Below are 12,798 nucleotides of genomic sequence, written 5' to 3' on the forward strand. Positions count from 1 at the left end.
GTCTATCTAGAAATATTTTGGAATCTGCTCAGATCCTTAAGGCTCAAATGTCCGAGGCATATTAAAAAGAATCTGAAAAGAAAATCTCATTAATTCTCAGATGATGCCTAATAACTTGTCTAGAGGCTGGGCTCAAAACTGTACTTTTAGCCACTTGTAACAGTCCTTCTAGAACAATAGGGGTGAGCTTATTCTTTCTACTAACTTGTGAAACTGAATGACATCTTGCAGTGGAAGAATAGTCAAGGGATCGCCTTGACTCAAGAACAAAAATGAAGCAAAAAAAAATAAGATAAATGGGAAAATGAGGTAGGTTGGAAAGATGGTACAGACTATAAAGGTAATGGAACACTTTGGAGAGGTGAGACAAACGTGGGGAAGAAGAAGAGGCAGAGGTTCCAGAGGGAACCAGGGTGTTGCACAGGTGGGAAAAAACTCATTTGTTGTCACTTGACAGCTTCAAACCTTACTTGGTTTTGAGCTCAGTAGACACTTTAACCAGTGGTGCAGCTGGGGCTAGCCTGGAATACGGTTCTTTTACACTGGATAAGGAAGATGACTATGGGTTGTTTTAAATCTGAGGCATAGAATTCATCTTACTTTATTTGATGGAAAATGTATTTATGAGGTTGCCTACGCTCCTTTTTCTTCATAATTACTAAATGCAGCCAGCAGCAACATTTCTTCAGTGCTATCCACCAGCTATTCTTTAGAATTAGTGACTTTTAACTTTGGTGCTAAAGGCAAGGAACTGCTGTTGTCATTGCCACTTCTTCTGCTATCCATGAGGGTACAAATGAAGCACTCCCTTACCAGTGCTATTGCCAGAGGGACAGTTGCAGTTCCAGCATGGAGGGGACTTCATACCAATCACCTACCTGTCTGGACATGCTGCCGTCCAGCCCACAGCAGTGAAAAGGGTCAAAGCGTGCCATAAAGGTAATCCTGCAGGGGAAGAAACTGGCAACCCAGGGTTCATCCTGTATGAGATCACTGATTTCCTACATCTCTGCCTGTTACGCTGGGGCGCTATAAAATACAAAGTAGGCGAAGGTACCTGAAAAAAATACAGCTGATAATGACTTCAGTCCCACTAATCAGTGTATAAAAACAATCCTTTGTATGTTGGCATACAGTATCCACTTTGTATGTCATACAGGAAGAACATACTCCCAATGCTGTCAAAGAAAATCCCTTGTTAACTGTCAGTAACCAAACTAGCAAAATGTTGAATATCCATTTCTGCCAAGTCCTTAAGCACTATGGTCATAAGGGCTTCAAGAAGTCTTCAGTAGTGTCAAATTTTCTGTCGGTCATGATATGCTAATTTATGCTGACTGATGTGATGTCAGCTAACTCTGATAAAGAATCCATTAAAGAACTGAAAGAATAAATGAAGCTGAATAAATTATCAAAGGAACTGGAGCAAATAACACCAGAAGACTACGTGCCATGAAAAAGACATATTTTCCTGTTACTTCAACCAGTGGGCTCATAAAAAAGAACAATTTATCAACACTTTGTGTCTGCTTTATGGTGTCATTTGTCTTCCAGTCCTTGCTCCCTGCCTGTATTATGAAAAGCTCTCCACACCTGGCTCATGGAGCCGCTCCTCTATTTTCATCTGAAGGGCTGAAATACTACCTGGTTTAGTGGGTGAAACTCTGAACTGTCTGGCCAGGAATCAGTGATAGAGTTGTATACAACAAGCTTGCACAACAACAAACCTGATCAGTCTAACGGAATGTTATCTCATCATATTATCTGCCTCTCTGGAAACTTCCTCCAAGAACTTCTTTTAACTCCTGCACCCACTAATATCCTGGGACAGACTGAAAGACCTCAAAGCCTATCTCCACAAATGCAACTGTGGCTTATGAGAAAGAATGCAGAGATCTTTAATCATGAGACTTCTAATTTATAGACTTTGCTTCAAGTTCTTTCTCTGTAAATCCTCATTCCAGTCAGCAATAAATAAGGGCCAATTCTAATTCTTCCTTTAATGTTTTTATTTGTTACACATCAGGAGAAATTTACCAAGATTTTCCAAACAGAAAACAAGAACAAAAGATTAACTCCTTGTAGGTACAAGCCCTCAGGATGCAACTGCCTGAAAAGCATCTTTCAGGGTAGTGATTAACCAAATCAAGAGGATAGTAAAAATCTGAAGACATGCAAAAGGGAATTCACATGCAGAAACAATCTTGTAGAGTAAGTCTTCCCTGCATCTGTGGAGCACTATTTCCTACCGAGGGATGGCACAGAGCTGGTAGGGACATGGCTTCATTGTGCTCCCAAAAACAAACTTTGTATTGACTTCTTTCACTCCTTCTGGCAGGGTGAAGGTGAATGCCTGTAGCAGGGTGGAGAAGACAATAAAGAGTTCCATCCTTGCCAACAGCTCCCCCATGCACACACGGTGCCCTGCGAAAACACAGCAAAGGCAATTGGCCAAAGGATTTCTGTCACACATCCCTTTCTAACCTGCTTGGGGTTTTTGTTTGTTTGCTTGTTTTCTGCAGACTTTGTTCTTTCCTCTTAACTGACTTTGTCATTTAATGATTCAGAACTGAAAAGCTGCTTGTATTTCCACCAAAAGTTTTAATCTATAATTACAGCAGACGGCAAGACATTATAGAAATGATCACCAGGGTTGCATACTTTACAGTCTTCCTAGCACTATGCATTTTGCTGCTACTATTTTGATAACTGCATCTCTCCTCCAAGATGAACTTTTCTATGTGTCATTCCTTCTCTTCCAATCTTTTCCACATACAATTGGACTTCTCTCTTCCTGGAGATCTTTAAAACAGCGGAATGTGTTTATATACCTATTTGTAGATGCCTTCCCAGTTATGTGGGGAATGAATGGATCTTAAGCTGTTATCACATGGAGTGCATAAATCCCTGTTCAGTGCACATACCTATTGAAAATGGTAAGAACGCTTCTCTGTTAACAAAGTTTCCATCTTTATCCAGAAAGTGGCCAGGGTTGAACTGATCAGGTGTCTCCCATTTTGCAGGATCAGACAGAACAGAGTCAATATTTGATAAAATTATGGTGTTCTGAAAAAAGAAACAGTGGCTTCAGTTCTATCTTACTGCTCATATTTATCAGATAAGCAAATAATGACAAAGGAGCAAAGAATTTCAAGTCCTAATTTTAAAGTGTCATTTTTTCAAAAATGAGATCAAGCTTTAAAACATTTCATAAGAAGTTTAAACTTTTGAGAATGTTGTGATTTCCTTTCCTTTATTACTTGCTGCCAATAAGTTCAATAAAATAAATGGTCACGATTTTGTAATATTCATATTGTAAAAATGTGTTGCTTTTATTTTTCCTGTTGTCAATAACTATTTTTATTACTTATTCAGATTTTGCGGTACAGAATATAATGAGTATCAGTTTAATTTTTCCCTTTTTTTTACTCTATAACTTCTGCAATACTACAGTTAATTTGAGCAGATCCAGAAAAAAAAGGAATGAAAATTAAACTACATGAAAAGCAGCGATGGGACAATATTTATAAACAAGCCCTAATGCACCTTTCAGTTACAAAACTTGAAAATACTTTAGTTTCATGATAATATTCATAAGATACTGCATTTAAAGCAGTATTAAAAATATTAACATTTTAAAATATTAAAAATAATTTCAAATTTCAGAGTTTTTCAGTAAAACCTTTGTTCCATTTTTGGATGGCCTCCGTTCACCAGCTGATAAGCTGTTTTGACAAGGCACAGACCTGAGATTGCTGGAAATTAATGTGTTTATTTCCAGTCACCATTCACAAGTTTTCTGTCAACAGAAATAATGATCTAAGAACCTACTAATAGTTAGGACAAAGTGCACATTTCCTTGCAAAAGGCCAGCCTTAGAGACAGTCACAGCTAGAACCAATAGGACGCAAAAGGTCACGTCCCTGATCAGGAAAACCTCAAAAGCCTTTCTAAAGTACCAAAGACCTACTGATAGCATCAGTTCTCAATCCCAGTTGCTTTTCAACTAAACGAGCAATTAAATCAAAAGAAACTGAAGGAGGACAGTGGGAATCACTAGCTGAGGTGGCTTCAGTCATTAAAAAGTTATGTTAAATCAGTTTTAAAAACTGTTACAAGCGTATCAGAGATCAGATATTCAAATATGCAGTGTATTTGTACCTTTGGAACAGGAAATCCCAGCAGCTCCGTGTCCTTCACGCTCAGTCTGGGAAGTGCAATTAAGATTATATTACTGTATCGCTGGATCTCATGAATTACAGCATTTGTATAGGGCAACTTTTTTCTGTCCTCATAGGAAATTACATGGGAACAACCCAGAACAGCATCCAGCTCCTTCTGGACTTTCTCTAAGGAGGAATATTCAGGTTTAAATATACAACAAACAATCTTTAAACTTTGTACTCATAATTTTTGCTATTGCTTTTTACTCGAATAACATTCAACAAGATGAAAAAGATATTTTATAAAATAAGAATGCCCTCAAATTCCTGTACAGATAACCTGAATAAAATTTGACACTGAAGTTGTTTACAGGTTGCATACCCAAGTAATACTTTAAAAATAATGGTAGCAGACAAAAGTCATTCTATAAGAATATTTAGTTTGCTGTTATGTTTACTGCTCTGAGGTAATTTATAAAAAGATTTTTATTAATATTTATTTTTACAGGCAGGGAAGCAACTGGAAAATTAAATATTAATCATGTACTAGGAGACCAGTTAGTAACTGATCAAGGATTGTTCTTCCCTCAGAACCACATAGATTTTGCTTGTCATCTAGAGATGGCCTAATTGCTATTCTGTAATTACCTGCCTTAGGAAGCACTTACACAAATTAATTTTTCTCAAGGACTTTTTTTTTTTTTACTTACAATCTGAGCTGAAATGGCACTTTCTGATTAATTTCTGAGCTGAAATGGTCTGATTAATACTATAGCCTTTATCATTGCAATTAGATCGATCTTATGCATCAGGAAATTTAAGGCTGCTTTAATATATCCTGAGAGGGTGAGAGACCACATTGTGAAAATTCAGTATGTGCAATCCAGTCTCAAATTTTAGGTCTTTTGAAAAGCTACAAACCAGGTAACAACAACAGAAGATCCTTTCTCCTTACCACTTCCACCATTTTCTTCTTGCCAGCCTCCTGCTGTGCCTGGTACCCAGCTTAAACTCTCAATTATGAAGCCTTTGAAGCGATTTGTATACCTTTTTAATCCTTTCTATCTTGTACACTCTGACTCTTCCTTTTCACTTATTTTTCTCTGCCAACCCGTACCTTTCTTCTGTGAATATCATTATTAAAAGCATACAGTTTCAAGCTACTCACCCCAATCTTTTTTTTTTAATATCTATTTATATGTGGATATCTATGTTTGAAGTTTTAAGCTTCATAGAATAACCACACATATTAGCAACCTCCCACTGTATTGAAGTTATTTCTGCTGCAAAGAAGCCAGGAGCCCATCAAAGAGCAGCAGTCATGGGTTGAAAAGGATGACCTGAAGACTCCACCTTGTCCTCAGTGGAAATCTAATCATTATCATCAGTGGAGGGGCAACGGTGCAATTTATCTCATCCGAGACTAGACTCCTCCATCTGATCAGACGAAGCACACCCAGCATTCTGTATAGGTCTCTTAAAAACAAAACCTAAAACGATTGGTCTGTATGTTAGAAAGGATACAGCAAGAAACAGATACACACAGTTCACCTGACTCATATGCTACTAATTAGTTCCTCTACTATTCTTTGAACAAGCTCTACTGCTATTTGAACATGCATAATTTCTAAAAAGCAGCAGAACTGTTTGGGTGTGCTTACCTTGAATATCAGGATAAACCACCATATAGAGCAATGCCCAACGTAAAGTGGTGGCTGTAGTTTCTGTACCTGCCAGAAAGAGGTCAAAAACAGTCTGGATCAAGTTTTCTTCATCATAAGTAGCATTAGTATCTCCTTTTGTCTGCAGATATGAATTGGAAAGATCAAGTTAAGGCACACAAAAAAGAAGTAATCCACCTTGCACCACAGTAATATTTACTGATACTATCCAAAATAATAAATAAATAAAATTAAAGGGCTAGAAAATAAAACTTTCTGAATAATATGTAGACATTTTCTAACATTCTCCACTACATTTGTCAATTTATCCTATCCACATACACACTTTGTTCTTCAGCCATGACAAAGTTACTAATTGTAAATGCTTTCTACTCCTGTTGCAAATCCCATCATAAGTCATTTCTAGTCGTACCTTAACCATATGCAGATCTGTTATTATTGTGGTTATAGATTATCTACCTGTAAGTCTACTTACATCATTACCTGCCATCTCTTAGTGTCAGCTTTTTTTAATTCATCTACCAATAAGCTTTTCTATGGAGAAATTGTATACTTCTAACTTCATATTAGACATCATTATAATCAAAGGGGCACTTAAAATCCCTTGTTGTTAGTGGAGCGTTAGAAGAGTTCAGAGATACTCACTTTATCTATCTCATCCAAATAGTAATCAATAAAATCTTGATTTTCAACTGGTTTTCCTTTTTCTTTGTGGCTTTCAAGTTCCTTTGCTAATAGACTGTTCACAAAATTTATACTGGACATAGTCTTTTTAACTGGTGCTAGGAAATGGCTTGCAAGCCAAGGAAACATTTCATGTATCTGTAAAAGAGATATTTTAGATATGTGGTGTTACAGACATTAGCAAACTAAATTTAAATCCTAATACAGTTCTTTGCTAGACAGAACTTCAGTAGTAAGGACGTCATATAGAACATGCCCCTATTCTCCGTTTTTCCAACATACATATCCTTTCCATCTCATCACTAAAAAAACAGATCCAGGCTGACACATCTGCTTGACACATCTGCTAGCTGAAAATGGAAGTATCCAAACCCAGGTTTATTTTCTTACTGTGGGATACCACATGCATGGGGTTTTTACTCAGATACGCCTTCTCATAGATAAGAAGCAAACATATCACGTGTGATACGCAAAACAACTTGATGAAGCAGAAATACTGAGCTGTGTGGATTCCCTACTGTGTATTAATTGTTCTAAACCTGTTCACATCCTTGCACTCATACCATTATAAAACTACATCTTGGCAGAAAAGAAACAAAACACTTTTTACATTAATTCCATTCCTCTACTTCATTTCCCTTTCTTTTTCCCCTTTTACAGATTGCACTGTGTCCTTCCAGTTTACAGAATTACTGCAGTTTAAATTATGCATTAGGTCATAACTCTTGGGCTCACCTATTTAAATGGCAGCTGCATTACAAAGATTTATCTTTCCACAAACCCATTCAGATTCCTGGCTTGTATTTCTTCTTCATCCTACTGCATAATTTTGCTTAAAACTACCTGTCCACTTATCAGGAAAACAGATTAGTACAGACCATCATTAAAGGATTGTACATCACTGGGAAAGCACTGTGGAAAGCAGGACAGGATGAAATATTGGACTAGAATGTTTTTGTTAGCTGTGGACACACTATTAAGAGTTTTTAAGAAGAGCTTATACAAATACCTACTGAGAGCAGTTTGGAAATAGCTGATCCTGTGTTTACCCTGATTAGAAGATAGCTTAGGAATCATTCCACCTGCATCTTCTGGAAGGAAAAAATCATAAGTAGTTTTGGTTTATTTTATTTTTTCACCAAAAGTATCGAATTAGTCCTCAAATTCTCTAGGCCCTTGATTACAGCAATTTCCAGTTAGCAAGAGATGGTGGAAATGATGCAAGTTACAAAGCCGGATGAGTTCCAGCAAGTTCTGCAGAAGCAGGCTGCCTTATACATCGGCAAATTGACTTCTTGACTATATAAAGCACTGTGGCTCCCGTTCATAAATGGTTAATGATAAAACTGCCCTTCTTCGTGGCAATCTGTTCCACTGTTTTTGCAGCTGCAGTCACAGCTTCACACAGAAACAAGATAGCAGTTTTTTCTGTCCAGTGGACCAGATGTGAATTTAGGAGCTGCAGACTTGGAGACAAATATCATCCAGCAGCTAATGGAGAGGGACTTCCAGTGGGTATTACTGAATTCTCATAAGGACGTGCAGAGGTGGTACAGGTGTTGCTGCCAAAAACTATCAGAAAAAAGCTACTATTAAGCAGTTTTATGATGTGTTACCTTGCACAAAACAGGTGTTCTAATTCAGTTTCTATGAAGTTAGCTAACAGTAGTGAAGTAGTAAAGACCCATGTTATTCCTGACATTTGTTGACAGTCATATGATTCCATGTAGTGAAGAAAGCCATTTTGTCAGAACTTAAGCCTATTTCAGAGCTTTTCAGATATTTTTACCTATATTTTACTACTGAGTTTCAGTTATAAACACTGGCGTTGTACAAGTAACACTTTTGCAAGAAACTCCTTTGTACATCTCCCAAACACGTAGCAATTCCAGGTGCACTAATATTTATTTTTGTTATAAAAGTAACAAGTAAGCTGCCTTTTTCATTGTCTATCTATATAAAGTAAGCAAAAATAATTTTCCTCACAAAAAAACAGATGCTGTTCCCAAATGCTGTTATAGTATCAATGGATTCAATCAAGCGGTGAAAATTTTCATCATCTTTAGAGAAGCGATGTCCAAAAATCACAGAACAAATCACATTTGAGACAGTATGAACAATGGGCATAGTGGGGTCCAGAGGTTTTCCTGTGAACACAGTGAACAGCATTCACCATTAACATCTAGTGTTCCTGCTTTTCCCACTGAAAGGAGAGCTGATAACATTTTATAAACACTTCTGACATTAATTAGATTGCTGGGTGGAAAACTGAAATTTATTGGTAAAAGGCATGAGTAAAAAGTAACTTCAGACATCTAAAAACCACTGTTGGTTAAAAAAAGACAAGACTGCTGGTAGGAATGGAATCAGTAATAGTAGTAGTTATAAAAATATAGCCAGATTTCACAGAACCTTGGCATCAGTAGATCTCACATTTGGCAATAACCAGGGTACAAATAAGGTCAGCTGAGACATTGCATGAATAAACAGCTGAATTGAAGAGAGAACCACCTTCTATTCTTTTTTCATAACCTTCACACCTGAATAATAGAATAATTGAGCATACCTATAGATTCACCCTGTTATTCAGCAGCACAGCCTGAACAAACCTCCTCTCTTGCTGAGGATCCTACCATAAGCTGTGGAGGTGAGGTGCTTCCACTGCACTTCCCAGAGCAGAGCTGTAGGGTTGTGCAGCCTTGGCCAAAGCTTTTCATATTTTGTACCTTGTTTTTCTTTTCCGCAGAGGGATGTGGGGTGCTGTGACACTTGTTTCTGTTTGCCATTAACCTGATTCTGTGACCGTGAGTAATGTAAAACTGAATAAGAAGCAGTAACACTACAGACAGGGACCATGGAGTCTCAGTCCTAAGTTCATCCCGTGGGGTTTCACATGTAGCACTTCTGCAAGGAAATGTCTCATGCAGATCATATGATACAGACCTTTGGGACTCTGCTCTGCATGTCCACTTCAAATCCATTTTTGTAATCAAATAGTTTCAAAAGCTACAGGTGACCCATTCTTCAGCAAAATCACCCATCGCACAGACTGACCTGCACACAGTGTCACATACCATTGGTTTTCTGTAAGTATTCCACCAGCTGACAGGCCTCCTGTTGTAGTCGATGCTCCTGGTCTTTTTTCCCTACTCCCATTTTCCTCATTGTCGCAAGTCCAAAACGCCTCTGTTGCTTCCAGAGATGACCATTAGAGAACATAACACCTAGGATCATAATGAACTAATGCTGTTAATGATTTATAAATTAATGAATTGACACAGTTCATATGTCAAAGAAGCTTCTCTTTCATTCTAATTTTTTCAAATTTTTGCTAGCAGTCCAGCAGCATTCCTCTTTCTTCTCCTTTCTTTGTCTAGTTTAGCCATCTATTTCCCATACTGAAACTCTTAAAATAGTTATATTCTGCCATTATTGTTCCAACAGAATAAAAAAAAAGACAAATGTTTCATAAAAACTCATGAAAATATTAACTGTTTGTCCACTGTAAATTAAGGACTCTGAGGCTCTAAAACAGTTTCCAAAACCAGGGTTAGAACACACGAAAAGAATTTGTGAAAATAATAATCACCATTTCCATGGGTCAAAATGTGAAAGGCAAGGCTTGCTGGCCTTCCAGCAACGTCTTCAGGATGGACAGTCAGACCTTCCTTCAATGCCTGAAACCCTTGCAGGACAACTACAGGAATGTTCGAAAGCCATAAGGTGAAGATATTACCATGAATTTTGGCCATCTGTAGAACAAAGCAGCATCAACATAGTTGAGATCAAGGACATTTAAACCAGACAAGGTGAACCAGATCTTTTCCCTTAGCAGGTGCCCCAGGGTGACTGACCTTGAGAAGGGAGCATCAAATCTATTCTTACGTATAATATAGCTCCAAGTCAGGTTTCTATCTCAAGTCTCATTTACTAAAGATCAAGATGTTCCTAAAATGTCAGACAGCCAATATTGCCAAAATCTGTGATGTTATTTATCATGTGTCTTACAATTCAAACTCATGGTATATGAATCCTTACAGGTTTGTAAGAAGAAAACATTAGCTAATGAGTTTTACGTGAACCATCTACAGATTCTCCTTTGTGCATTAAGCGTAGCAGAAGCAGCTGAGGAGGTGAGTAAAACAGGAATCACCCTCTCCTTTCTAGCTCAGCTGCAATAGCCTTGTCTCCACAATGTTGTGCACACAGACATCACCAGAAGTAAGCAGGACAGTCCTTTCCCTGGCTGGAGAATTAGAAGCTGGAAAAGTAAAAGGCTGAGGGAAGCACAACAATGTGTAAATCAAAGTAGCAGCTCTGTGGGGCAGAGTAGGCTGGGAAGAGTGGGGAGTTGCCAAAACATCCCAAGAACTGCAGGGCTAGTACAAAATTTTGCTGCCTGGGAGCAAACAAGAAGGAACAGATATGCATGTTGAGCAAAAATTTATACGCATGTGCTTGCACATTTGTGTTTAATTTCAATTTTGGAAGGACTAATTCACGGCTTTTGAAATCTTGGGATGAGAATACTACTCTTCAGGTTTGAGAGGTCAGAAACAGAAGAAAACACAACAGATGCACTGACTATAATTCTGTGTTGTGGAGTCATACTACTTTGCCTTGAAATACGCAACTCAGGAGAAGAGAATTAGCAGGACAGGGAAGAACCAGAGAAAAGGAAGGTTGAGAACAAAGAGTGAAAGTGAGGTGCAATTACTCAGGTATTTAAATGTTAAATATTTAATGTATATGTATGAGGAGTATAAAACACTAGGATACAAATTCTAGAAGTGTTGTGCATTACAACTGGACTTAGAAAAGAGACTGAGCGTAGACACACCATGAATTAGTTCAGCTTCTTAAAAGCTCAATCAGGCTCAGCAGACTGAAATCTCTTGTGAAAATCTGACTAAATTGCATGTCAGAAAAAAAATATTCTAAGGTTTTTTTAAAAAAATCTGTTGAGTAAGTATAAAAAGTTACATCCTTTCTATACTTGAAATGCATATGCATTTAGTAGCTATTTCATTGGATATTTAGAAACTGCCAGTGCAACATCAGTCAACACAGAGACATGTAAAAGACTGCACAGAATTAAAGACTCTGCTTTGAAATATATCTTTCTGCTATGTGTAAGACAGGAATATTATCATCAATATTGTTTTGTTCATCTGCACATAAAGTTTTAATGACATGTTTCGTAGTGAGCTGGAAACTTTCATACCAAGAAACAGATATTTTAATGATCCCCACCTATTTTCACATTTATACAATTTAGAATAAATCCCTCCCTAGCATTCAAAATAAGACTATGTTAAACACATTTACTTTTCAGTCAGCTTATGAGTCATCAATTAGTTGCCTGAAAATACATACTTTTTTAAGGATGTCGTGATGAATTTGGAAGTTCATCTGCAGCAGATTTCCAAAGAAGGGGTATGGAGTTGGTCCAGGAGGAAATCGTCTTCGCATCCATTGCAATTTCAGAAACTGCATAAACAGCAGAGACACCACAAAAAATACCAGCACCACGCTTACTGTTAACATTTCACTTCTGATTTACAAGGCTACGTCGTCTCTGAAAAACTGCTTTATAGACAAAGGATAGATCCACTTTATCTTGCTTTGCTGGCACCCCCCTAAAAAAAGAAAAACATGTTGAAGTTCCTGTGCCTCTCAGTCCTTCCCTCTTTATCACTTTACTTTACTTCCCCATCCCAGAGAATGGAGTGTTCTTACTTTTAAGCATATATGATGTCATTCCATCATATTGCAGCTACAAATCTGACAATCGTCAGCTCTTCAAGGCATACAAAATGCAGGTTAATTATATGCCTCCTTGTGCCATGACAGTTGCTGTGACAAAAATCCCTGCCCACAGTATTGGTTTCATAAAAAGCCTCTTGCAAGAACAGAGAAATAAAAAAAATATCCTGAGGGTTGGTACACAGCCAAGGTCAGTGGGATTACTGAAAAGTTCAGGCTCATCAGTAGACATCACATGCATCAACCGCGTGCACCGCTTCTTCGCTCACCCCGCGTTATTGCTGGATTCTGATGCTCCCTGCTATTTCCTTTAACATTTTATTTTTCCTTACGGTTTAACTTGTAAGCTCTTTGGGAGATGGCCGGACCTTTTAACTTTGTACCTAGAGCACATAAAACAAAAAAGACACTAATCTGTTATTGGGTAACAAGAGTTTGATAGTTATAATGGCATGACACCTCAGTGTCCACACACTCACTGTTCAGCTGCACAGATAAGTAGG

General features: G+C 37.7%; 1 protein-coding gene across 1 annotated transcript; it reads right to left on the reverse strand.

Annotated features, from left to right (window-relative positions):
• Nucleotides 1-2,202: 2,202 nt before the first annotated feature.
• Nucleotides 2,203-12,076, reverse strand: LOC129209959 (cytochrome P450 2J6-like). Its single transcript, XM_054835308.1, has 9 exons — nucleotides 11,906-12,076; nucleotides 10,119-10,281; nucleotides 9,604-9,753; nucleotides 8,516-8,676; nucleotides 6,491-6,667; nucleotides 5,825-5,966; nucleotides 4,162-4,349; nucleotides 2,925-3,066; nucleotides 2,203-2,424 (listed from the first exon to the last, which is right to left on the reverse strand). Exons 1-9 carry the CDS (start codon nucleotides 12,074-12,076, stop codon nucleotides 2,246-2,248), a joined length of 1,473 nt encoding a protein of 490 aa, XP_054691283.1. The 3' UTR covers nucleotides 2,203-2,245.
• Nucleotides 12,077-12,798: the final 722 nt, after the last annotated feature.

The sequence above is a fragment of the Grus americana genome, chromosome 9 (genome assembly GCF_028858705.1).
Source record: "Grus americana isolate bGruAme1 chromosome 9, bGruAme1.mat, whole genome shotgun sequence".
Taxonomy (NCBI): Eukaryota; Metazoa; Chordata; class Aves; order Gruiformes; family Gruidae; genus Grus; species Grus americana.

Bases quoted from the DNA above. Each gene is read 5' to 3' on its own strand.
- LOC129209959 (XM_054835308.1), bottom strand. From the start codon at position 12,076: ATGTTAACAGTAAGCGTGGTGCTGGTATTTTTTGTGGTGTCTCTGCTG. The intron at 10,282-11,905 runs GTATGTATTTTC...TTTGTTCTACAG, and splicing joins ATCACGACATCCTTAAAAAA to ATGGCCAAAATTCATGGTAA. The intron at 2,425-2,924 runs GTATGTGCACTG...GTGTTTTCGCAG, and splicing joins GTTCTTACCATTTTCAATAG to GGCACCGTGTGTGCATGGGG.